At 42.8% G+C, this 26,020-nt stretch overlaps 2 protein-coding genes and 1 long non-coding RNA gene across 5 annotated transcripts in view; 2 read left to right on the top strand and 1 right to left on the bottom strand.

Annotated features, from left to right (window-relative positions):
• The window catches only part of tie1 (tyrosine kinase with immunoglobulin-like and EGF-like domains 1), a 21,011-nt gene extending 2,262 nt beyond the window's left edge, over positions 1 to 18,749 (top strand). The window contains exons 5-24 of one of the 2 annotated variants that reach the window (XM_086223942.1): positions 1,923 to 2,054; positions 3,021 to 3,161; positions 3,238 to 3,366; positions 4,025 to 4,170; positions 5,408 to 5,552; positions 5,655 to 5,813; positions 6,102 to 6,242; positions 7,119 to 7,421; positions 7,822 to 8,112; positions 8,561 to 8,754; positions 8,854 to 9,000; positions 9,084 to 9,147; positions 9,555 to 9,665; positions 12,478 to 12,668; positions 13,043 to 13,156; positions 13,487 to 13,557; positions 15,054 to 15,094; positions 15,948 to 16,044; positions 16,175 to 16,274; positions 16,647 to 18,749. In XM_086223942.1, coding sequence (XP_086080068.1) covers positions 1,923 to 2,054; positions 3,021 to 3,161; positions 3,238 to 3,366; positions 4,025 to 4,170; positions 5,408 to 5,552; positions 5,655 to 5,813; positions 6,102 to 6,242; positions 7,119 to 7,421; positions 7,822 to 8,112; positions 8,561 to 8,754; positions 8,854 to 9,000; positions 9,084 to 9,147; positions 9,555 to 9,665; positions 12,478 to 12,668; positions 13,043 to 13,156; positions 13,487 to 13,557; positions 15,054 to 15,094; positions 15,948 to 16,044; positions 16,175 to 16,274; positions 16,647 to 16,718 — 2,789 coding nt within the window. In that variant the 3' untranslated portion in view covers positions 16,719 to 18,749. The remainder of the gene's footprint in view (positions 1 to 1,922; positions 2,055 to 3,020; positions 3,162 to 3,237; positions 3,367 to 4,024; positions 4,171 to 5,407; positions 5,553 to 5,654; positions 5,814 to 6,101; positions 6,243 to 7,118; positions 7,422 to 7,821; positions 8,113 to 8,560; positions 8,755 to 8,853; positions 9,001 to 9,083; positions 9,148 to 9,554; positions 9,666 to 12,477; positions 12,669 to 13,042; positions 13,157 to 13,486; positions 13,558 to 15,053; positions 15,095 to 15,947; positions 16,045 to 16,174; positions 16,275 to 16,646) is intronic. The other variant, XM_086223943.1, reaches the window with a different exon arrangement.
• Positions 2,494 to 20,417, bottom strand: LOC147249537 (uncharacterized). 2 transcript variants are annotated; one of them, XR_015119188.1, is made up of 3 exons: positions 20,335 to 20,417; positions 20,121 to 20,230; positions 2,494 to 2,557 (listed from the first exon to the last, which is right to left on the bottom strand). It is a non-coding gene; the product is annotated as an uncharacterized LOC147249537 (long non-coding RNA). The 2 variants fall into 2 exon arrangements; XR_015119187.1 differs by having other exon boundaries at positions 20,121 to 20,234; positions 20,367 to 20,415.
• mpl (MPL proto-oncogene, thrombopoietin receptor) lies at positions 19,368 to 26,020 on the top strand. Its single transcript, XM_086223944.1, has 12 exons — positions 19,368 to 19,506; positions 19,738 to 19,858; positions 20,039 to 20,217; positions 20,410 to 20,567; positions 20,717 to 20,867; positions 20,948 to 21,062; positions 21,278 to 21,447; positions 22,113 to 22,255; positions 22,757 to 22,916; positions 23,186 to 23,267; positions 23,503 to 23,590; positions 24,327 to 26,020. The coding sequence occupies exons 1-12, from the start codon at positions 19,410 to 19,412 to the stop codon at positions 24,762 to 24,764; spliced, it is 1,902 nt and encodes a 633-aa protein (XP_086080070.1). The 5' UTR covers positions 19,368 to 19,409; the 3' UTR covers positions 24,765 to 26,020.

Here is a 26,020-nt window from a genome sequence, read left to right as displayed (position 1 = left end):
AGAGAGTCCGCCGAGACAGTTCCTTGCTTCTTTATTCTACTGACAAGACAGATACATGGACGTGAGAATGGGTGCTCATATCAAGGCAGGTGTGTTCTCATGATGATAACAGTGTGACCTTGAATGAACTTCTATTTGAACATAGTGTGACAATAAAACATTAAAACATTATTTTCTTTTATCAGTCATATAAATACATTTTAGGGGCATCCTGTTAGATTTAGTGCAATTATTTGTCCTCTATTTCTGAATATAACCAAAGGGGCAAAAATTCATGTATTCTTATTAAATTAGAGGTACTGGTACACAAAAGAAGAAATATGATCAACTTCTCCAAATAAAAAAAACCTCTCAAACTCTGAAATGTACTTAAGTATAAAAGTACAAACTTGTCTTGCAACTGCATATTTGCCATCTATTAAACCATTCTGATGTCAAATAGAATACCAAAAAAAACCTAAATACAGCAAGGATCAACAACTTTGCCTCCATGTGCTCATCCGTTGTCAGTGTCAGCAACACAACTCCAAAAAGTTTGCAGACAAATATATACTAAAGGAAAGTACGGATAATTGAAGTACATCCATCCATCCATGCATCCATGCATTTTCTCCTGCTTATCCTGTTAAGGGTTGCGGGGGGCTGGAGCCTATCCCAGCGGCCTTCGGGCGAGAGGCGGGATTCACCCTGGACGGGTCACCAGTCCATCGCAGGACCAACACACAGAGACAGACAACCATTCACACTCACAGTCACACCTACAGTCAATTTAGAGTATCAATCAGCCTCGTCCCCTCTTGATGTCTTTGGACTGTGGGAGGAAGCTGGAGTACCAGAGAGAACCCACGCAGGAACAGGGAGAACATGCAGACTCCACACAGAAAGATCCCGTGCTGGAGCCGGGGCTCAAATCCAGAACGTTCTTTCTGTGAGGCGATAGTGCTGACCACTGCACCACCGTGCAGCCTGCTCAAGTACAGTAAAGCAGTATTTTGGTATTGTGTGTTAAAACTGTGATGGGGAAAAAGAGGCCTGAATTACTTACATTTTCTCTAGAAATTTCAATAAAAACTAGCCAAGTTTTAGGACACCACACAAAACGGTTGGGATAGTTAAGTCAGTGTAAGAGAGGAAGGATAAACACGGGGAGCGGCGGGGCAGTTGTTGGCTCTGTGGTTTCACCCTAAGAGTCCAGGATGGAAGCTGCCAGCTGGGTTCTTTCTGAGCGGAGTTGGCAGGTTCTCCTGTGCTCTGGTCTCCTAACAGACCAAAAACTTGTAACTTCGGTTAATTGCTTACTCTAAAGGTGTGACTGCCAAGTGTCAGGCCTGTGGTGACTGGTGGACGCCACTAACTCTCCCCCTCCATCGATAAAATTCCTCACAAAAATGACAAGTCACTGCACACAGTAATCAAGCAATAAATACATTTATGGACTCACTAGGCAGATGGCTCATTATTGAAGTTTAACAGTGTTTGAAGACAGATTTTTAGCTCTTAGTTTATACTATTTTTGGAGCCAAAAAGCACTTTAATTCCTCAAGAATCATTGTATTCCTTTGAAATAAAACCGTTGAGAGCGTCTAACTGTGAAGTCACTAAGTCTGCGTTCTTCTCATGAGAGCTGGCTGCTTTCATGTGGTGTACTTCAGTATTCTAAAGAGACGCCCACATACCAACACCTTCTCCACCCTCCACCTGCTTTGAGATCCCCTCGCTCTTCCTTGCTGAGTTTCTTCTTCTGCTGAGCATTAAGCTGCATAATTCTGTCTCTTTTTATTTCAAACGTCCTTTCAGTTTCATTCAGTCGATCACATTATTTGAATATGCCTGCAAAACAATTCACAAAACAACAAAAATGTAACAAATACAAACTTATCCTAACAAATTTCACTTTTGACAACATTCTTTTCCCTCTGTAGATTGTCCCGATAAGAAATGGGGTCCTGACTGTGACAAGGACTGTCCAGAGTGTCTCAACGGCGGAGTGTGTCACGATCTTGATGGAGACTGTGTCTGTCCGCCTGGATTCATGGGAAACCTCTGTGAGACAGGTGAGTGTTCTCAGCACTAAGTCCTCACTAGTCTACAAGTCCGAGGCAGACAGCGGATGTGCAAAAACAATTATAAATCAGATTCCGACCATCGATCGGAAGAGGCAGCACCTGTATAGGATATTTCAAAAATCATGATTACTGATAATAAGTGTGTGATTGACTGCAAGGCCCATTAACTGAAGCAAAAACACACACAGCTACAGTAGAAGAGCTTCAATTATTTAGGTCCTCAGCTTCACTGCTCAGCTGTGGCGGTGAGATTCAGCACCGTGGACAGCACTTTGCGCCGCAGCGCCTACAAGGTGCATTCAGCGAAGTAGCGTGAGGTGGCCATCTTTGGTTCCAGGTGGTTTTCAAGTTCGTCATATTGGCGATACTGAAAAACAGGAGGGGACTCAAATGCAGAACTAAAAAAAAAGTATTATAATCAAGGAGGGCTGGTAAACTGGTGACTGGTCAGTGGAGGATGGCGGCAACACGATGAGATGACTCACAAGAAACTATCAAGGAAAAGAAAAAAGATGCTGTCACAGAGAACAGAACAGACTGGAAGGAAACACCGAGACAACATTGTCTGGTGGAAAGGAGAGAGTGAGACGTAAGTGAAATTAAAAAAGGAAGGACAGGCAATCATAAGGGAGGCAGGCACAGGAGGACAGGAAGAGGAGGAGTGTCAAAATAAAACAGGAAGATAAGATAGATAAGAGGATGAATAAAGTAGCAATGCAGCTTGGGCGTGACAATGAATGCTGATCATATATCTGTACCCCACTGCATGTCATCCTCCTGACTGTAAACAGTTCAGGCAAGCAAACCTATCAAAACATCTCCAGGTTTCAGTTGAGTACGATGGCAGTTACCCAGTCATTTTTGGAGTGTTTTGCAAGGCAGGTTGAGGCATGACGCAAAAAAAGACTTTAAATAAACACGTTTGTAAATTTGTCTTTCTCTGATGGTTTGCAGCCTGCAGAGAAGGAATGTTTGGCCGAAACTGCCTGGAGTCCTGCAGCTCTGAGCTGAACTGCAAGGGGCTTCGCTTCTGCTTACCAGACCCTTATGGCTGCTCCTGCGCTAGCGGCTGGTTTGGGAGCCGCTGTGAGAAGGGTCAGTTCTACATCAATCCCTGGGCTAAAGGACTACAAATTCAGATTCATTCATTTATCCTGTTCTCTGTCCTCAGCCTGCTCTGAAGACATGTACGGTCCAGACTGCAGGCTAAGCTGTAAATGCCAGAATGGAGGATTTTGCAGCCGCTTTAGTGGATGTCAGTGTCCTACAGGGTGGAGAGGCCAGAACTGCGAAAAGTCTGGTGGGTCTGGTGACAGTTACATCACATCAGGTGTTGTTTTCTTCAGGTTCCTTAGCTCCACACGCTGCATGCTTACATGCATTTTTACAATTTAAAAAAACAAAACAAAACAGAGTTTCACACCAAAACAGTCAAGAGTGCACTTTTCAACCTTGAAGATCTCTTCCCCACCTTTATCCAGTTCAACAAAAATATTCCTATCAAGAACTATAATGTGTCAATGACAATGTGCACAAAAAAAGATGACTTTACGATCTGTAACTCTCCTACTTCTCTGTTAGGCTCATTCTCACTGGTTGTGCTCTGGAAGCTTCTAAAGTTCCACATTTTATTCAAGTATATACTGACTTCTGGACCAGGATCAGCCTCCAAAATATCTGTGATGTCACAAATCCTGCTTGTAGGGACGCCTCTTAACGCCCGATTTTTCACAGGGAAAGTTTGCACTTTTCAACAATGAAAGTGAAAACAGTCTTCCATTGTGAAACTCACACACGTACATGATTCTACACAGTGAATTCAACTGTGGGAGCAAGAAGAAAAACATATTTTTGAATGTAGGGGACTTCAACCCTAACTAGTGGGACGTATTATTCAAAATAACGAGATCATGCCTCCCTTGTCTCCCCCCTGCTGACTATCCGTCTTTTCTCACCAGATCGGGCTCCCCAGATCTTGGAGTTGGATAGTAATTTGGAGTGGAATCTTAACTCCAGTCCCAAGATCTGTTGCTCAGCCACAGGCAACCCCCTGCCCAGCCACAACAGCATTGAGTTGCGAAAGCTGGACAGCACTGTGCTGAAGGTAGGAGGACCAGCGATAGCCGGCAGCGGTCCTGACGAGCTGAAGATTAAAAGGATATGTTGGGCTAAAATCACATGTGCTGAAGTAGGAGTAAATATCAGGCCACACAGAGACAGTTCACCCTAATCCAGTATAATCCAGTATAGTCTCCCCACTCTACTACAGTATAAACCCAGCTACACTGTAGTACTATCAAAACTAAACTTATAACTGACTACAGTACTGATTTATTCTGTTTACTCAAATAGTAAAGACGCACAGGCTCTTCTCAGAAGTAGTTCCTGCTTGACTTGGAGCATTGGCTTTCCCTCCACGTCGTCACCCATGTCACTGCTACTGCTCTTTCCTGACATGACGTCATAGTCCTCACAAGGCTACACGCCATTTCTCTACAGTCCAGCGTCCCTAACTTGATTCTGTTATCATCATCATTTTGAATATCATCATCAAGCTTCTTAACATTTGGCGGATATCTTCTCTTTCTTTCTTTACTTTTTTTTTTTTTGTAAATGTCATCCGCCACCTCCAGCATGTTGGAAAGTGAACAAGTCTTATCTGCCCCCTTCGACTAACTCTGTTTTTCTTATTGTGTTGTTTTGTGTCGGTCGCGCATCAAAACTAAAGTAATGAGGCTGTTTTTTAAGTGTAAGGAGTAGGAGGAGAAGGAGAGAGCAAGAGTGTCAAGTAACTACTAACTTCAGTGCATGAATTAAATATTTGTATCATCTTTGGGATTTAGACAGAAAGCGGTGAGCATTTTTGTGATAACATCAAAAAGCAATAGTGTTTTCTTATCTTTTCAACACTAGAAAGTCAGAGCAGAAATCCTGCCGTCATAGCTTCCTGACTCATGCAAATAGAGGTAACACCGCTCGCTGTCTGATCCTGTAGGTTGAAGTTACAGCGGCTGAAATACATCTGAAGAGTATCGCAAATAGCTGAATGGTGCTGCGCCTTAAAGTCAGAGCTGATGGTTACATGAGTTGAGCCACTAGGAAGTTAGCAGCACAATGGACCCGCCAGATAAGCCTCAATCTCTCTAAACTGCAGCAGTTACCACGTGTTGCCATTAAGTGATATGTTCAGTTCCTCTGTTATTCTCTCTGTGGCGTTCCTTTTTCCCACCACTTCCCACAGGCTTCTCTCTTTAAGTTTCCTTTTAACAAATCCAGGCAGCAAAAATAGATGTAGGAAATCGAAGTTGCGTTTTTTTTTTAACCTTGCACTTTACTCTCAGGCCTCGCATACCGTCATGGATTCAAATAAAAGCACAGCCCTGTTCGAGATCACTCGCGTGAGCGCTCAACAAGGAGGGCTGTGGGAGTGCAGGGTATTCACCAATGGAGGCCAGGACTCCCGCAAGTTCAACCTCACCATTAAAGGTCAGTGGCAGACGATGTGAAATGATAAACGTACGACAGAAGCAGACCACCACAAAGATCTTAAATCAGCGAGTGTAATCATCTTGGTTGGTGCCTGCTCAGAGCCGCCGGTGCCCACTACTGCTCCCAAACTACTGGAAAGGAGGAGTAAGCAGCTGCTGGTGATGCCAGTGGACTCCTACAGCGGAGACGGGCCCATCATCTCCACCAAGCTCCTGTACAAGCCTGAAAAGAATGAAGATTCCTGGTCTTCCATCATAGGTAAGAAGGACAATACAAAGTCTTGTTCAGCATCATCACAGAAAGCACCAGGTTTACGTCTGGAAGAGTCATAGAATTTGAAAACAGCCAGTTTTGGAAAAGTGTATACAATCGCAGAGCGTTTGCAAAACTAAATCTGCTTCACAATTAACAGACAACTCACGGCTCTGCCCTTCAAACAACCACACTGCACTCATTCACAAGAAAAAACACACTGCAGGTGAAGTACACAGAGGGGAAACGTTCTCACTTGTGTATTAAGTATTTGCTATTTCCACTTTCTTTCAGTCTACACTGAAGGAAAGCCCATCACAATGATGAACCTGGAGCCGTCCACTCGCTACCGTGTCTTGGTCCAGTTAAGTCGTCCCGGGGAAAAAGGGGAGGGGGCTCCGGGACCAGAGGCCATAATGGAGACTGATTGTCCTGGTAAGAGCAAGAGATAGGATAATAATGTCAATTATATCTATGATATGGGCAACAGCGTAATTCTCTGGTGTCCGGTCAGAGTTAGGATGGTCATTTTTCCTGAACAGTGTTTTTCCCTGGCCAAAGGAGCCTGTTGCCTCTGCCCTTATTTGTCCTAAAAATCTATTTTCAGGCCAAATATTGAGAGATTCTTGTGAACTGCAATAATCACTGGCTACCTCTTTATTATTAAAATAGAATAAAAAATAATGAATACTTGTTTGTTGTCAGATAGCTAGGCATGGGAAAGGATGAAAGTATCACAGAACCTTTAAGCAGTGGCTTTATTCCTCTATTATTGTGGTGCAGAGGGAGAGAGCGTGTCTGAGTGTGTAAGAATAAGAAAGACTTAGGAAGAACTGAAACGGGAAAAGTTCAAAGGTGCATAGCTCGATTAGGTTTGGCTCTATGGCAAAATGTGGTTCAGTCTACTTGTGAAAAGGAACAAATCTTATTTGCTACAGGGGAGCAATTATTTCTTGCACAAGCACAAAATATTTATGATATCATACTCGTGGATCTTATGCCTTTGAGAAGACTTTAGGACCAAGAACAGGAAGCGTAGTGTGAGGTACACGTACTATGTCTTTGGACTGTGAGAGGAAACCGGAGCACCTTCAGGAATCCAGCATGAACATCACAGCGCTGATAAAAGTCCTCTGTTTTAACACAACACCTACTTGTCCTGAGCTCAAGATGCTGCCGCCTCATATGGCTCATTGAAACTGGTGAAATATACGTTTAGCGAACCATCCAATTCAATTCTTAAATTTTGAGGAGAAATGCACGAGGAGCTGCTCGTCCCCTCAGCTCATCCTGTGTTCTCTGTTGCCACAGAGCCCACAGTTCAACCAGAGATTGACATCAGCTCGGTGGATGGCCGCAATGCCACTGTACGCTGGCGACTGCCCGGCAACAATGGCGTTAACGCCGGCACAGCCAGTGGCTTTTTAGTCGAGCTCTTCGGGCCACCACCCCACAGTGAGAAACTCCTGGAGGAGCCCACACTACTCAATGTGCTTTCCAAAAAGTTCCACAACTTGGAGTATCAGCAAGACTACACGGTGGTGGTGTACCTCATCAACTGTGGCAAGCGGGGGCCTCCCTCCAAGCCCCACCACTTCCGCATCAACAGCCGGGGTAACTCGAACCTCCAGTTAGATCAGAAATGAGCAACGCTGCAAGAAAATGTTCTAACTTTTGCAGGATTGATTTCAGTTTCAATGTATTCACGGTGGTGTTTAGGCATAAGGTATGTGTAGTGTTTACATGGCTCACAGCTCTGAAGATGAAGACGTAGAGCTGCTTAGATTTTTAAAAGATGATTATTGATTGGTGGTTGCTCGGTGACTCTCTCTCTGCCCACAAACTTTAATTTTAGTGGAGGGGTGTCAAGGGCCAGTCTGATGGTTTGGAATAACCCTGATTAGTTTGCAGTCACTGGGGACCAACTAGGTCCATCTAGAGGGATTCTATGATGTATTTCAAGTGTTACAGAACCACCGGTGGTTCTAACAATGACATTGCTTTTGTGTCTCAGGCCCGATGTCCCCACACAATGTCCAGGCCCTGCCCCTGTCTGTGTCAGCCATCCAGGTCAGGTGGCAGCCCCCTGAGGACCTCAATGGAGATATAATTAAATATGTCATTGAGTACCAGCCAGTGGGTCAGGGGAGCCTTCCCCAAAGGGTGGACACTGACGACGGAAACAAGACCGCTAAAGATGTTACGGCACTCAACGCCAGCACGCTCTACCAGTTCAGAGTGAGGGCGTTCTCCAAGGTGCCAGGCGAGTGGAGCATGTTTGTCCAGGCGATGACGCAAGGTGACGGTAAGTTGTCCACTTAAATCCAGCATTCCTGCTGCAGGATGATCTGATGTGCTTTATATGCGCAGATATGAAGATATGGCCATCAGGCCACTGTTATTTATGTAGCTCCAAATCACAAAACATGCTACCTCAGGACCAGTTTCATTCAGCGTTGGTCCAAAACCCCAAATTAACAAACTGTCCTTTACTCTGGCTTCTGTTATGGTTTCTATTTTAAATACATGTGTTTTCTTGTCTGGCTAAAAACAGCTCTCTGTGGAAGACCTGCTCCTATACTAGCCAGTCCCGGTTTACGGTTTAGTCCCACGTGGTGTTTCACAGGACCACCCACAGGGTCCTGAGAGATTTACTGACGATCAGCATACATGGCCCGTCCAAGTCTACTGTCTAAAAACTTCTCTGTTTTCTCTCTATATCTCTGTGCTTTTCAAAAAAAAAAAAAAAAAAGGCCTTCAGAGTTTGACCCCGACCACCCAGGGTGTGGCTCGGAGGCCTGCAGGGGACAGTTACCAGCTGTTGGTGGCAGTGGTGGGATCGGTGACCGTCACCTGTGTCACCATCCTGCTGGCATTGCTGGCTCTTTTCTTCATCCGCAAGACGCTGCTCAATCGTCGACGCACTTTCACCTACCAGTCTGGCTCGGTGAGAACTTTTGGAAAGCTGAGGGATTTTATGGATAACAGCACAACTGTTCTGAATAATGCTGAAGTGAAAGTCGGGAATATATTTTCTGATCTACAGGGTGAGGAGACTATTCTGCAGTTTAACTCTGGAACTCTGACCCTGACACGGAGGCCCAAGCCCACCCCAGAGCCCCTCACCTATCCCATCCTGGAATGGGAGGACATTAAGTTTGAGGACGTCATCGGAGAGGGGAATTTTGGTCAGGTATGTCAACTTGCTGCCTCTGTGTACATTTTAAACTCAAGTTCATTCAACTTCTGAGTTTTGAACACAAATCTCAAATGCAGGTCATCAAAGCCATGATCAAGAAGGACGGTAACAAGATGAGCGCTGCCATAAAGATGCTGAAAGGTATGTTGGTGGAGGTTCTCCGTCATCAAGGGCATGGTGGTCTAAGAGTGAGGCATAGGCAACTGGACTTATTGGTGTTTCGCCTCTTGGATAAGAGGCTCTTATCCAAGAGGCGAAACATCCTCTACACCAATAAGAAGTCCAGTTGCCTATGCCTCACTCTTACACATGCTGAAAGGTCACACATGCACGCAAATATGAATCACATGCACACAAAAAATAAATGAATATATATATATATATATATATATATATATATATATATATATATATATATATATATATATACACGTATATAATCCCAGTGCTGTGTATTCTCTGTGAAAAGTTTGTTTCAGAGAGGATGGTTGAAGCTGCTTTGCTTTGCACTTTGTTTAACAATGCTGTGTGTGCTAATCTCGCTGCAGAGTTTGCCTCAGAGAATGACCACCGAGACTTTGCAGGGGAGCTGGAGGTACTGTGTAAACTAGGGCAGCATCCCAACATCATCAACCTGATAGGAGCCTGCGAGAACAGAGGTGAGCCAGTGACACCTAGTGGCTGCGATGCATACTGAACAGATTTAAAGGTAGTCTGTGAAATTAAGACAGATGTGTGACAATACTTCGAAGATGGAATGAGAAGTGCAAACTGAGCACTCTGTTTCATAATCTTTACACAAGGGTTTTAAACTGCTGGTCCATACGCATCTACTCTTAAACTGCACGGAACTACCTTCCACCAAACAACTCCAATTTACCTACATTTTGCAAATACACATCCGCGGATTATGATTTGGAGAGTTCGGATTATAAATCGTAAACATGGATTTGTCACCCAAGGACAGATGTGCATTCCTCTGGACAGATCAGTTAGTAGAGTTTAGTTATGATTATTTATTTGTCGATATGTCAGCCCAGCATGGATGAACCCAACTAATGTAAAGACGAGGTCAGTCAGGTTTTATTTATATAATCCAAAATCCCTGTTTGCCTCAGGGGGTTTCACAATCTGCCCTTTGATTCGAGAGAAGACAAATGACCCAAAAAAAAAAACTTTTTTCTGGGAAAAAAGACAGACTCCTCCTTCACGGTTGACAGACGTGCAGTCGAACAACAAAATATACAACACTTGATTGATGTAGATTTTACAATCTAGACTAACTGCTGTATTTTATAAAGTAATATCCGGATTAAATCAATTTTCTACAGAATCTGTTCAGCTGTACTTATGCAACTCTTCCTGCTGACACTTTCATTACTCTCACTTGATCCTCAATCATCTGTACCTGGAAACCACCAGAATGTGTCCAACCTAAACAATCCTTGCTTTCTAGAAGCATTACACAATCACCTTTGTTTGACTTGTCCATGTGCCTGACGAGAAAAAAAAACTATTTATCTATTTGTGTAAGGTTTCCTTGGCTCCGCTTCTTACCGCTAAGTATCAGTTTCCCTGCTACATCTGTTGGCTTTTACACAGAATAATTTGATTGCTGGTGTTTGATCAAAGATTGATAACATATGAGAGTGGAAGTCTAGTTTGGAAAGTAGATTATTGAGAAGATTACAAAACCAAATCAGCCTTGAAATATAAACATCAGGCTAATTCACCATGTCTCCCCACCAGTCTCAGTTTCAAGTAGCACTTGACCCTGTAAACCTTCAATCTACCGCGTTTACATCTGTTGGATAACTCAAGCCAACTTATTTAATTCAGATACACATAGAAATGCATCTATATAAACTGTATATAGAGTATGTACCATATACAATACATGTACCACCCTCAATGCACTATATGTCCATGAGCTGTACAACCATACAACCCAAAAATGGGGGATTTTTAAAAACACTCTTCACACTCCCATCTGACCTCTGATCTTGTTTTCCTCAATTTTCATCAAAGTGTAATAAATAAGAGGGCAGATGTATGATTTTCCTTACCTTGTTTGGGATTTCTCGTCGTTTTAACCCTGCAGTAGCAGCTGATTGTAATTTGCCCACATTCATGCATAAGACAAGAAGTTTGAAATGTCTACTCATGCATATTCTATTCTAACACCATCTTGGTGTTCAACCTGCAGACAGATAAGGAAAATAAGTGGTGAGTAAGGCGGGAAGGAAGGAACGACGGGTGTTGTGGAGAAGAGGGGAGGAAGGAAAGTAGACTGGGAGGGGAAGGTAGGGAAGTAGGTGGCAACTAAGATTGCTTTGTGTGTAATTTGTAATGGAGACACAGTAAAAGGGGCTTTGCTGTTATAAAACAAGCTGCTACTTATTAATTCCTCTTTTGGGCGTTTCTGGGGGTTTGATTGTTGGCTTTTCATTCACTTGATCCATTCAGCATCTGCGACTTTCACAAAAATGGGAGATAAATGCGACGTTTGCAGCTCTCACACCTTCTCATCTTACGGAGAGTTGGAATAAATTCAGATATCAACACAGTAGAATAACTGAGGGATTTTCCTCGGAATCAGCAGGATGTGAAGGAAATGGCCCTGTTTGTTTGATAGATACAAAAATGTCAGTGGAACCTCAAGGTAGATGATGCTGATTTAAAACTATATCTCCATATTTGATGGCACTTTTTTTCTGTCATTATTTAAATGGCAAAGTAACATAATACAAACTGATTGACCACAACATCGTAGCATAGTCCTGGGAGCCATGCTAACACAAAGATTAGTCCCTAAAATGAGTCTTGACCATCTTCAAATACCAAACCATATCAAATCAATTTGCTAAAACATTAGAGAAACAATTTCAACAAATAAAAAATGATGCTGAAAATGCAGAGATGGATACCACTGCTCGAGGTTCAGAGGAGAAAACCCAATCCAGCCCCTATTTTGTATGAGCTAATAAGTATGAAAATATCTGTTGCTGTTTCATTTTCAGCTGAGAAGTGATTTGTTGTCGCAGAAAACACAGCGCGTCTGGACCAACCCCTTTGCAGCTGTGAGGGAATGTTATTACATTGTGTGTGGGGTCCAGTTCTTCATTGCCCCCCTTTCCTTCCACATATGGTGCACATGATTATGTTGGCACGCCTCCTGCCTTGGTGAAATCACCTTTCCAACAATCACATTATAACCTGCAGGAACTCAACCTGCTCCACCATCTGATGATGTCCTGGTCTCAGTTGGAGCAGAACTGGTGAGGGCCGAGCTCGAGGCCAGACAAGTCCGCAGAAGAAGAACTGAGATCTTCTGATCGGGCTACTCAAAGATCGAGAATTAGTCACATGAAGCAAAATCAAATGAAAAAGGCAATAAAACCTGTCTGTTTAACAGGGTCAAGTGAATCCTCCGTCCTCTTCCTGACGTGAGTCCCTCTCTGTCCTCTCCAGGTTACCTGTATATCGCCATAGAGTACGCCCCCTACGGAAACCTCCTGGACTTCCTGAGGAAGAGTCGAGTATTGGAAACGGATCCCGCATTTGCCAAGGAGCATGGAACTGCCTCCACACTCACCTCCCAACAGTTACTGCAGTTCGCTGTGGACGTGGCAACTGGGATGCACTACCTCAGTGACAAGCAGGTAGCAGAGAGAGGGAATGCGGGGGGGGGGTGGGGGGGATGCTTTAATTCTTTTTTGTCTCTTAGTGTCCATTTGTAGTTTTTACGTTTATTGGTAAAAGTTTTTCAGAACATTATTTTGATTCTGTACGTATTTTCTTGTTGTTTTTTTACAATGTTCACATCGTTAGTATCGTGCAAACAATAGAAGACTCGCTGTTAAAACTTTATAAGTAATGTACTTAGTCAACATTTAGCTGATGTATGAAGCTGGCAGCCCTAAATATAATGATTCGGTTAAGAATCCATGCCTCTCCTCTCCTCTCCTCTCCTCTCCTCTCCTCTCCTCTCCTCTCCTCTCCTCTCCTCTCCTCTCCTCTCCTCTCCTCTCATCAGTTCATCCACAGAGATTTGGCTGCCAGGAATGTTCTCGTAGGCGACAACCTTGTGGCAAAGATAGCGGACTTTGGCTTGTCTCGCGGGGAGGAGGTTTACGTTAAGAAGACGATGGTGAGTGGTGGGGTCACGCACAGTTTCACTGTTTCCAGAATTATTTTTTGTTTCAGCTGTTGTATTGGATGTGATTTAGCATTTTAATACTTTTTTCTTTTTACCAACTATGATGATGAGATTGAAATTACTGATATTTCTACCTGCTGCGGCTGAGCTGCTGCGATTCTCTTGCTGGTTGACCTCACCAGCAGAGGGCAGTCATGCGATGTCGTGAACTAGCAGGCTCTGACAGGCCCCGATTGCTGTTCTTCACTCAAAACTTCAGTTTTCTGACATTTCTACACACGCTAGTCAGGAGTTTTGACAGTGCGTCTGATTTTCTTCCAGGGGAGGTTGCCCGTACGCTGGATGGCCATCGAGTCCCTGAACTACAGCGTGTATACCACCAAGAGTGACGTGTGAGTTACCTTCTCAACTCATCAAACACCATCTTTCAATATTAGGATAAGATTGAACTATGGAGACTTTCAGAGCAGGAACAGCAGCGCAAAAAGATCTCCAACAACTGTTACACAGTGAGTGAAGTAGCAGGGGATATAAAAGTTACTGCCTCGGCTAGGCATGAAGAACTGGCCTGAGTGGTCAGTTATCAACAACTCATAATAATGATGATGGTCATTTCTTCTAGAGTTTAAAGGGATGGTTCACTCAAAGATGAAACTTCATTCCTGATCTACTCATACTTGTGCTGATGGGGGGAGGGGGGTGCAGGAAAGCTTTTTTCAATCTACTGCTGGAGTTTCAAAGGAAAAGATGTTCCCCAACAACGTAGCGTGTCACAGCTTCAGGATGCTTGGATGGCTTAAAACTTGCAGCAATGAGGCACCCTGTAATTGGTCATTCACTTTGCAGGTGAACACAGATGACGTTTTAGACGACACTTCAATGAATCTGCAGCACGGATGCTGTTTTCCCTGTGTGTCACTTCCCTCCTACTTCACGTCAAAGCAATGATCAAAGGTTATAGTGACATCTAGTGGTGTAAATAATGAGACACAACTAAGTATAATGCAAGCATGGGGAACCAACACACTCATTGTTTGAGAAAGTACTGCAATATCTTTTCCTGTAAAACTCCAGTTAGTGGTTTGTTTTTTTTTTGGACTAAACAAAACTTCACCTGACCTTCCACTCAGCAAGAGGGTGAGACAATGCTTGAACTTTCATTTTTAGGAGAACTCGCCCTTTAACAGGAACCTTATTAGAGTTATTTCAGCCTTTAGTGATGTTTCTATTACAAAACGGCTGCCACAAAACAACAAATCATCCGTATGCCAGTGGCGGAGTGATAATGGCGTGCTGCGTTGCTGATAAGCTCAACCAGGAAGTCTTGGGTACAACATAGCAGACAAACTGAGACGTTGGTCCGTCAACTGGAGCCTATTTATACACAACAACGAACCCACTTGACGAACGCAGGAAAACTAACGGAAGCGGGCTGAGAGCAGTTAGAGCCAGTGAACATGAGTAAGAGAGGGCGAGAGAGAAGATGATTTGAGACTGTGAATGAAGTAGAGATAAACACGGACGGGAGACAGATTGACAGCATCAGCAACAACGCTTGTCTCCTCACACGATCGACCCCACAGACTCGGAAGACAATCAAACAGCATGATGGCGCCATGTTGCTGGAACGTGGTTATTCAAAATGGAGTCGTGCACTTTTACTTTGCTGCACAACCTCATAAAAACCTGAAACAGCCTGACAACCTGAGCAGGTTTTCTGAAGGCTTTTGAGTAAGAAAGGTGATTCATGGCTTTTATTACCATAAGTGGTGGTAAAGGAAATCTCAGCTGCGTGTTCTAACACTCAAGGTCACACTTGTGGTGATGTTTACTATAAATGTTACTCTCCTGGTCACATAACAAAATTGTGCTTTTTTTTTTCTCTCAGGTGGTCTTTTGGAATTCTCCTCTGGGAAATTGTAAGCTTAGGTGAGTTTTTAATGCATCACGACATGAATCTGGACACAGCTTTGCTACTAACCACCACTAAATTAAACCAGAGGATGATCGGATGGGATGATTCAAGGTGATGTTCGTCATCTTCCCGACAGGCTGGCACGCCGAGTCTAACAAGCCAATCAGACCCAATGATTAAAAAACTACCCCCACCTTTATGCTCCAGACTTGCTACACCTATCCGCAATGTTTGGCAAAAATTGGTCCGATAGTTTTTATGTAATCCTGCAAACAAACAAGGCTGATCACATGACCTCCTTAGCAGATTTGATGGCTGAAATCTCTCAGAGCCTCAAATATCAGCCATGTAAACAATGTGGATTCAAGGATCTCTTGCATTTATTGGGACGGTTCGTTGTTTTTCGCTGTTGAACTGTTGGTAATAAAGTGGTGCAGGAATGAGTCTTAAACCACAGGAATTCCCTTGTCTCAAAGTCAGTGGACTCTTGAATGGGTTTCCTAGTAAATTCCAGAAATTAGTCCAATGGTTCATGCTAGTTTATCTATCTTATATGTATGTATAAAATTATGTCAATAAATACTGTGATTGAGATTTTGATGTTTTTATTTGTCTTAAAAACGGCGGGTACTAACAAGTAACTAAACCACTAAGTCGTCGTTTGTGCGAAGCATGTTAGCTTTGAACGTGAAACCATTCCGATCAGGTTTAGAAATCACAAAATTTGTGTTCAGTTGTGAAGATTGTATTTATTCATTTTCTGCAATGATCAAAAATCCATTGTAAAACTTGATACTATTGAGCTGAGCCTAGAAAACTGTCTCGTGTGATGGTTGAGTGTTTAAAGTGATCCTTTCTCTCTGCTAGGTGGTACACCTTACTGTGGGATGACGTGTGCTGAGCTTTATGAAAAACTGCCACAAGGCTACAGGATGGAAAAACCCAAAAATTGTGATGATGAAGTGTATGTAGTTAGTTTTACTCCGTCAGTCTCTCTCTCTCTCTCTCTCTCTCTCTCTCTCTCTCTCTCTCTCTCTCTCTCTCTCTCTCGTTTAGCCCCTACTCTACTAATCTGTGTAATTTGCTACACGCAGTTATGAGCTGATGAGACAGTGCTGGAGGGATCGACCCTACGAGAGACCCCCCTTCTCCCAAGTCTCTGTGCAGCTCAACAGGATGCAAGAAGCCCGGAAGGTACGTTTGCATTTACGCTGTGTCAGCAAGAAACGAGAGAATGGAAAAACATCTTGTTGTGGTGGCGGCTCAGGGAGCGTTCAGAATGTACTCCATGATGATTATTCACATTAGAGTCACACTGGATACATGAAAATGTAGCCTAAAACAGCTACTTTGATCAGGGTTCATGTACTATGGAGGAATAAAAATACCTGTAAACATATGGTGATATACATGCATACATAGTCAAGTAGTTACATTGATTGAGTCTTTTGGAGTTCCTGTAAGAAAGCGCCCAAAAGGAAACTGACTTAAGAGTTTCCAGTGCAGTACGGGAGCGTGCACTTATTGAGAGTTCTTTATAGCAGCAGCATTTACTTTATCCTCTAGGCTTATGTGAACATGGCGCTCTTCGAGAACTTCACCTACGCCGGAATAGACGCCACAGCCGAGGAGGCCTGACTACCAGCCCCCCCAGACCCGAGCACGCCACGTAATCTCAAGAGGAAGCCCAGAAGGTTTTCGCCACGTTACTGTCACCTCCCCGCAGGTCGCCGTCGAGACAGGAGGACCAGGCGCTCTTTCAAAACCACCCAGCTATAAGTGTAGGACTGTGAAAGGACACTGTGTGGAGGAGGGGAGTACGGTTGTACTGTGGGTGGATGGAGAGATGTGATTGCTACCAATCTTTTTGAGAAATATGACCCCAGTCGCTAAAAACATTCCCAAAAAAACAAGACACACAAGCTCTTCCTGTTACGGAGGTTACACTATGTCTCTGAGTGTCGAGGAGACGTGGCTAATACGGAGTGACGTGGCTTTCTGAAACACCACAGGGTCTGTGGGGTGCCGATGCTGGACTCTATATGGGTTTTTTTTTATTTGTTGCTCCAAATAGAGAAGTGATTACTATTTTTCATAAAATATAACAACACATTGTGGATCCCAGATGTGTTCAGACTATTGGAAAACATACAATGTAGCACTTAATACCAACTTCATATATTCCCTCTGTGCTGCTGTTGCCTATCACTGCCATGTGAATGTATCTACTACTGTATATATTCTTCTTTTTTAATAGCACATAGACATATCAAAGGCTCTTTTTTATTTTATGTTATTTAGCAGCATTAAATATCCAAATTAATGCATATTAAACCAAACTCCACAATATTTGTGAAGTCTTTCAGTATTCTGAGCCTTGTCATGTGCAATGACACCACTAGAGTGGTGAGGGAAATTAGCTTGAAGTAAAGTTACTCACGAGTCACGGGAGTCTTCATGACATCGAATGGTGATCCTTGGATTTATGCAGTGAATAAAAATGGTTCTCCGATGGGACAAAATCCCCACTGATCCACTAAACCAGAATGATGTGTGTAAAATAACTCCTATTTCATAACCAACAAGTGTCTGTTAGCAATCTCTCTGCTCATCCAAACACAAAGTGGGATCATGGGAAATGTGGTCAGTCAAATGTCCACCAACTCAACACCACACGTCACAGCATCAAGCTCATTAAATACTGTGGAAAACAAGACAAAGAATGCAAGCCCCATGCTCATCTGGGTCTTTTATGTTATTGTCACAATTATCACAAAAACAGCAATGTAGGATTGCAAAGTTAAGAACTACATTCTGTTACAGCCGGTCCAACTCTGTACGGGTCATTCTGATCTAAAAAATCAGCCGTTCAACTCAGATTGTGGACAGAAGGTGATCGGTAGGCTGGCAGTGACACTGACGTCACTTGTCCATCTCACTTCAGGTGCTTGGTTATCAAAGTACGCGATGATAACTTCATCTGTACTTTAATATCAACATCAGGAATTCAGCAGTGATTTAGTTTCCCAATCAAGTATTGAATTGCTTTTGTCTGAATCCTCATGGCTGCTCTTTGCTTCCAAATATTAGAAGCTTATGGCGCCGCAGAGCTCCTCCCCAAGAGTAGCTGTGTTTAAGTGTTTCTGACTGGTGCTCATCCAGTCTACCGGCTCTCACCATTTGAACCTGTAGTCCTATGCAATCCATCACCATGTATGGTAGAATATCCTTCTACGACAGTGCACAGTATGTTCTGAGTTGTGGTCCAATGGAATAAAGCTTTTAATTATTGAACTAATTCAAGTAAATCAATTCCCCTTCAATTCTCATGTTTACCTACTTAAATTTGGGTTTTGGGTTTTGTTTGTTTGTTTTTTTGACCTGCTAATGGTGAGTATGGTGGTAATAAGTGAGCCGCAGGCTGGGCTGGGGGCCAGATGTGGTGGTAGTAACTCTTATCTCCCCTGCTGGCTTGAGCTGATCTGTCACTGGGTTTCCTCTCTCCACAAACTAACTGCAGTCTCGGAAATAGCTGTCAAACATGGACTTTGAAGGTTTGTTCCTTGAAAACACACACACACACACACACACACACACACACACGCAACAACAGAAGAATAAAGAGAAGTGGATCCTTGAAGAAAGTAGTCTTATATTTTACTACAAAATTCAACTTTTTTTTTGGTAGCTTCCATGTCATGTGACATAGGGTCTCCAAATCAGTACAATCTTGAACTATAGGACACACCCCTCTGTACTGCATTTCACTGCCTTCTATGCTTTATTTACATAAAAAAAAGTTAAAATAATTCTTTATTTCCAATCTCTGTGAATTTGCAGTTTCATTTTTTTTTTCAATCGCCTGTCATGTGACCCAGGGGCTTAAAATCAGTAGCAGATATTGGAGAATCAGATTTACAGCGAGGAACTTGAAGCTGGAGAATCATTTCATCTACCGTTCAGCTTGTGTGTTAATCGCTCGTGAAGTCTATGATGAAGCCTTCATGCTCTTAAACAGTAGACTGAGACATCAATTCAGAGTCACCCAAAGCCTGTAAATATCTGGAAAATCTTTTTTTCCACTTTTGTTGAACATCGTCTCAGTCATTGTGTTTATTCTCAATCTTGCCTCCTGAACTTTCTTTTTTGTTGCTCGCTCCTGCGTATTCAAATCGTGCTTCCTGCTGAAGTCACATTGGACCAGCCTTCACCTCTGCTCCGCACACACCCACATACGTCTACTCAAAAACATTCACAAGTAGCCAGTACACCGCACATGCAGTACAGGCTAGTGAAGCTGCCATGGTGGGTTAGTACTCCAAAACTACCATGAAGTTTCCCTACAGGTGGGAGATACTGCTAAACTTGTGGATACAAGTGGTCTGGGTTTATTGCAAGGAGGGAACTGTCACTCTGTCACCAGGAGGTACGTAGGTAGGGCTCCGGGACAGTTTGCGTCTGTCACAGGTCAAACTGTGAAGAATGTTTCAGCCCTGTTTTCACAGCTACATTTTCCACAAGTATTTTTCTTTCGTGTAACTTTTATATGCAAAATATCTGCAAAATGTTTTTTTTTTTTTTTATCTATACAACAGAATTTGAGGAACTGACATCCTATATTCCACCTGTGCGCCAATGTTTTTCATTTCTGGGTTAGATATTAGACTCCTGAAGGATGAAGAGGATCCTAAATGTTTCACCCGGACTGAAGAGGATTTCACCTGCTTCTTTGAGACCAGGGACAACGGGACTTATGACTTCCTCTACAACGTTGACAGGTAGAACAAACTATGAAGAGTAGGTCTCATGAAAAATGATTTATTTCCTCATTTTATTATTTTGCTCATGTTTTTGATTCTATATGCATTTGAGTATTTACTTGAACTATATTAACTTAACTATATTATCATTATTATTATTATTATACCGCAATGTCTTTTGTGTATGTCATGATCAAGACTGGCCAGAGAGAAAGGATGTGATATGTCTGCCCAGAGAACAGAAGAGGGAACTTTTCTCCACATCTGCTCGTTTCCTTACTTGGATGTTGTGTCGTACGTGGAAACACACATTAGAGTGGTGGAACGCAGCACCAACAACAGCCTCTACAGTCGCATCGTCTCTGTGGAAGACCAATGTACGATTTCTTTCTGCCTAAAAGAAAAGAAAATGCTTGTTACCTTTGTAGAAAACAAATTAGTACATCAGTGTATTACATGCATTTATGTGTCAGACAAAATTCATCAAACAGTACCAGCTGACAAGAGTTTCACTGGATGAACACACCGTTGAATCGTGTGCTAACCCCCCAAACCCCTGGTGTTTCTAGTTGTCCTGGATCCCCCCTTCAATGTGTCTTTACACCAAAATGGCCAAGTGGGACAGTTGCAGGTTTCATGGCACACAAAGGTGTCAAAATACTGGGAGGACAAGGTTCATTACAAGATCCGATACTCCTCCAACGAGCTGGGAGAGAAGACAAAAGAGGTACACACACCGTGAGATCTCTCATGTAAATGAATCTGAAAACAACCTGGCACTTACTAACAACGAATATGCAAATCTGGAATTAGTTTAACTATTCATTAACACTGACAGCTTTAAGATATTGTCTAAAAAGTTTGTGGTTTCCGCAGGTATATGAGAAGTGGGATAATGCAGTGCTAACTCTGGTTCCTGGGGAAGAGGTCAAGGTCCAGGTCACTGTCAAGTGTGCCAATAGTGTAAATGCGGGACACTGGAGTCACTGGTCCAACCCAGTACGAGCTGTCACTCCACAAAGTGCAGGTGTGTGAACAGAGAAGCAATGAATGAGTGATTAAACATATAATACATATACTGAATATCATTTATTGATCTCTTTCCAGAGGACATTTCACTGACATGCTGCACGTCTGACCTCCAAACCATCACTTGTCATTGGAATGGGAGCAGATACAATTTACAAAATGAGTACACACTTTTCTACAAGATGCATCTCAGGTAGCACAACATGTGTACTTCCTTCCATCAATCACCAGTTTCATCCGCAAGGAGACGGCGCGCAGTTTTACGTTGACCCATGTCATATTTTGTGTTGCCTCCCATTATTCTTTTCATCACAAAGACAGAAACAACAGACAAAAGATCCTCTGGATCTTTTAGTTAAAATCCATAACTGTGCTGCCGTTTGATATGAGGTTGTTTTACCACTGCAGTGACCCTTTGGGTTGGACAGGATGGACGCCGTGTCTAACTGACAGGCGGTTGACTGACCTGTGCAGTTTCCATGCGGACCATGCAAGAAAAGTTCAGGTCAAGCTCATCAGCACCCCAGCTCCACTAAGCAGAACTTTTTATACTCACGAGTTCATGCTCATCAAGAACAGTGAGTGAATGGTCCTCCTTTTTTGATTGTTCCCTTTGGATTTTGCATCTGTTGATTTACTATGTAAATTGATTTACTGTGTGGAATCTGCATGTTCTCCCCGTGCCTGCGTGGGTTCTCTCTGGTACTCCGGCTTCCTCACTCCGTCCAAAGACATGCAATTGGGGACGAGGCTGATTGATACTCTAAACTGATCGTAGGTGTGACTGTGAGTGTGAATGGTTGTCTGTCTATGGATGTTGGCACTGCGATGGACTGGCGACCTGTCCAGGGTGAACCCCGCCTCTCGCCCGTAGCCGCTGGGATAGGCTCCAGCCCCCCCAGCGACCCTTCACAGGAACAAGCGGAAGAAAATGGATGGATGGATTATTTACTATATTCGTGGATGATAAGAGCATAAAATGTTTAAATAAAAGGGGTCCAAGAATGGATCTTTGTGGGACTCCCAAGAGGTTGTGATGTACGGTTACCAAGCGATACAAAATAGGGGAGTCCCACAAATGTGGGAGGGACCTTCATTGTAGGACTTGAACCAATTCAGGAGCTGGTTTGGTCTGCGCCGTTCCTAGACTAGCTGGAGAATTTTGAAGTCAGACAATATATCTAGTCATAAGCTACAGTTCTGTCAGTGGACTGATGGCCTTCTCTGTGCTTTTTGTTTTTAGTAAAAACCTCGCCACCAGGTCATCTGATCGTAGCAGTGGAGAAAGATAAGTTGTGCTTAAAGTGGGAAGCTCCTCTTCTATCTCTGTCTGCTCACCTGCAATACGAAGTGGGCTACCAGATCAGACAGCACAATGCATGGCTGGTAAGATGTTACTGGCAGTGTGGCAGACACCATGTTACATAATCCTAATTTATCAGAACCCTAAAGCATGAACACTGTCTTGACTCACAGCAGGATACAGGAAATGAACAGCGGTCTTCCACTGCTACGTTCATCAAAACAGAAGCTCTGACTAGCACTCAGAAATGAGAATTACATCAGCTGCTACATAGAGTCCATCCCTGGAAATACAACGTGCATTTTTATATGCTGTCACTCATTTAAAGGAACTCTTTGTTGTGAAAACGATCCACCATCTCTCCTGTAATCCCTCTTTGTTCCCCAAGAGGAGAGAGTGAGTGATTACCGTATATGGGCTCTATCCATGAACTCCCTCTCAGTATCTGAGCTTCTCACCCTGAGAATGAAGGCAGTCGGAGAGAAAGCGGACACATAAGTGCTGTTGTGATTCACCAGTAAGACTGACTGGTTTTTGACACTGAACATGCTAAAAACTGATCATCTACTCTTTACTGTCCCAAGATGTTGCCTCTAAAGGGTCCCGTGACCAGCACATGTCTTGAGGTTCCAACAGGGGGGCAGTACAGTGTCAAGGTCAGAACTAAACCTGATGGATCCATTTATTCAGGTCACTGGAGTGACTGGTCAGATGCAATAACTGGATACATCCCCATGGGATTAGGTAAACTCCCTCTGAGATTAAATCTGTGTAGAAACGCATTTACTTATTTAATAGTTCTGTAGGGTTTATATAAAATCATGACATACAATAAATTCTTGGTACAAGTTTAACAAGTAGTTTATTTTAATGAAACACCTGAAATAGCATTGAAAATTCACTGCTTTGTCTTGATGGACAAAAAATATAAACCTGTAACACAATTACATTTCCTGATTATCTGCTATGATTGGACCCTGTCCTAATCAACACCAACGTAAATCCCCTCACAGATCCTTTGCTGATCATGAGTATTCCTGCCACCATCCTGATAACGGCCATCATCCTCATCTTCTTGTTCTCCACATACTTCAGGTTACTTTCTCTCTTTTTTTTTTTTTTTTGCCACCACATTTAGAGGTGATTAAGATCTGAAATGTCCCAGACATTCCAAACTGTAATAACAAACCCATGGTAGTCAAGATACAGCTATCAATGTGCAACATACAGTTCCATTTTTGTGACTTTCTCATTATCAAATACCAATTATTTTTTACTCATATTGCTATGTATTGTTTATTATAACCTATTCTCTTACATATTTTAATAGAAAGCTGAAGAAACATTTTTGGCCACCAGTACCGAACCTTGACAAAGTCCTCCAAGGCTTCCTGACAGAGATCAACGGGCAGGCATGGGTGATTATCAAACAAATGAAAGCCTGCGCAGACGTTTAAAGGAACAGGCCATCTTTTTGGGAAATATGCTTATTTGCCATTATCGCTAGAGCAGACAAGTAGACAGATGTACGTCTCTCCCTTGTGTGTGCAGAGCTGTGACCAACAGAGACCCCCACTGAATGCTAATTAGCTTAGCACAATGAATGGTAATAGGCAGGGCAGGTTAGCATGCCCCCTTCTTGCCTGCACAGCTTCTAACCCTGAAGCTCCTCCTCTGCGTATTCTCAGCTTGTTCAGAATTAACCGGCCTCATCCTCTCTTACGAAGCCGGCCATGGTTCGTAAGAGTAGTCACTGTTTTTTTTGGCACAAACCCCCGTAAAATCACTCCAGCCCCTGATGAAAGTAGTTCTGATTATCTGTCAGTTAGAGAGTATTGTGAATTGTATTCTGAAATTTTTGATGGAGGTATGCTAACTGGCCCATCCACTGCTATTCATTGTGCTAAGCTAACTAGCAGTCCGCCAGTGTCTGTGGGTCTCAGCTCCCTAATACACACACAGAGGAGAGAAGGGCATCTATTATTGTCTTGTCTGTCTCCAGGGAGGAGTAGGAGGAGGCAAACAGGAGTTTAGAGCAAACTGGCTTGTTCCTCTGAACAATGATAAGTCACTGAGCACAAGCCACTCATCGCTTCAAGCTTGTCAGTCTGCATCTTCAAAATAAAAAATGTCTTCTTTGTGCTCACACTCCAGGATCCTCCAGACACTGCAAAGCAATGGTGTGAGGAAACCACATCATCTGTGGTGGAGGTGATGTCTAAAGATGGGGTATCAGGACTGGGGATTGGGCCACCAGAGGAATCCACCCAGCTCCTGGAGGAAGGCTACCACAGTGGAGAACGTTTGGAGGGAACCCCTGGGACAGAACTCAAAATCTTTCCAGATTATGTGACTCTGAACAGAGACAGCATCATTATTTGTCCAAAAGGTAACAAGTATGTTGGCGAGAAAAGAAGGGTGGAGGTTGGGGGTGAGCGTCAGTGCTCCTGCACCGAGGGGTCCGATTGTGTCCCAACTTGCTTTGGCGCTGACTTTCTAAACCATTCCTACTTGCCGCTCGCTGAGTCCGCAGAAAAATTTGGCAATAAAGTCACTCCTGGTAACCTCTATTCTAATTTTCCCCGCAGCTAAATATCCATCCTAGCCCCTCCTCCTACACATCTATGTACAACGCATCCTGACTATGGAAAGACTTTCAACAGAAATAAAATCATCAAATTAATTATTTGGAGGTTAACATTCGCTGCAGCCTGGCAAATATGTTATGTGTTCAAAATATAATCCACGAAGGTAGTTTGTTTGAGCTGAAATACCAGAAATTCAGATTTGATGACATACATGGGAGGATCAATCAGCTGTAAATATTTCTATGGAAGTTCACATTTATGCTTTGAAGTTGTTTAAGATACTTAGTCATACTACTACATCCTTTATATTTGTATATAGAGTTCATGCTTAAGGTTTTGTTGTTTTTTTTTCATTTTCAGGGTTTATCTATGCTGCTGTATCTTTATATATCCACTAGAGGGAGCTAGTTGATCACAAAATACATAGAAAGACAGCACTCTGGTTTTTGTTCATCTGGGATTGAACAATAAGGAACACATTTCCAATCACTTGTGGTTAGCGGTGTACTTTTTCTGCTACCTTGCTGAAAAAAGAGCAAAAAGTACATGATTGGATGTCGTGAGGGATTAAAAGCATTACACAAAGTTTTATTTGTACTTTTTTTTAAGTTTAGCCACTTCCTGTAATGAATGAATGTGTTGTATTTATTGTTTTTACATGGTTAGAACCGTCTTGCCATTGATTGTTCTCGTTTAATAATTAATCCATTTACATGTAAATATTTTGTGGGGGGATTTTAAAGGGTTCCAGTTAAGATGAGATGGACATGAGGCAAGGCTGTCATAGCATTTCTGTTGTGTGTTACGTTATAACTCAGGTGGTTTTATTTTGGCATTAAATATCAGTTGTTTTTCCTCTTAATTGTATTTCCTTTGACATAAATTCTTCGGGATGTTGAAAGCAATCGAACAGATACTTCATTTACAATTTCATATCGGTAAATCAATGTTTATCTATAAAGTTTGAGCAGCACACAAGAGGGAAACTAGCACGGGAAGAAACAGTAACACTGTGGTGTGTTTATATGTGGACCACTAGGTGGCGGTAGTGTATTGTGCCTGGCTGGACTCCTTCTATCTGACATAACATCCTAAACAAACACAAAAGAAGTTACATTTTGACCAAGGCTGAGATTTTGATTTGATCACACCTGATTATTTCACTTTGTCCATGAACTATAATGAAGCTTCAATTTGAGATTAATATTTATATATATTTTTAACCCAAAAAAAATCAAAAGCAAATGAATAAATCCTACA

Source organism: Aulostomus chinensis, chromosome 14, assembly GCF_037954235.1.
Source record: "Aulostomus chinensis isolate RoL2024-O1b breed Wild chromosome 14, RoL_Achi_v1.0, whole genome shotgun sequence".
In the NCBI taxonomy this organism is placed as follows: domain Eukaryota; kingdom Metazoa; phylum Chordata; class Actinopteri; order Syngnathiformes; family Aulostomidae; genus Aulostomus; species Aulostomus chinensis.
Note: the sequence above shows the minus strand (reverse complement) of the source record. Positions and strands in the feature narration are given on the sequence as shown.

What these genes read in the sequence shown, in the direction of transcription:
- mpl (XM_086223944.1), top strand. Translation starts at nt 19,410, where the DNA reads ATGAAGTTTCCCTACAGGTGGGAGATACTGCTAAACTTGTGGATACAA. An exon ending in TTCTACAAGATGCATCTCAG is followed by an intron (nt 21,063 to 21,277) that starts GTAGCACAACAT and finishes TTACCACTGCAG; the next exon opens with TGACCCTTTGGGTTGGACAG. An exon ending in GTTCATGCTCATCAAGAACA is followed by an intron (nt 21,448 to 22,112) that starts GTGAGTGAATGG and finishes TTTTGTTTTTAG; the next exon opens with TAAAAACCTCGCCACCAGGT.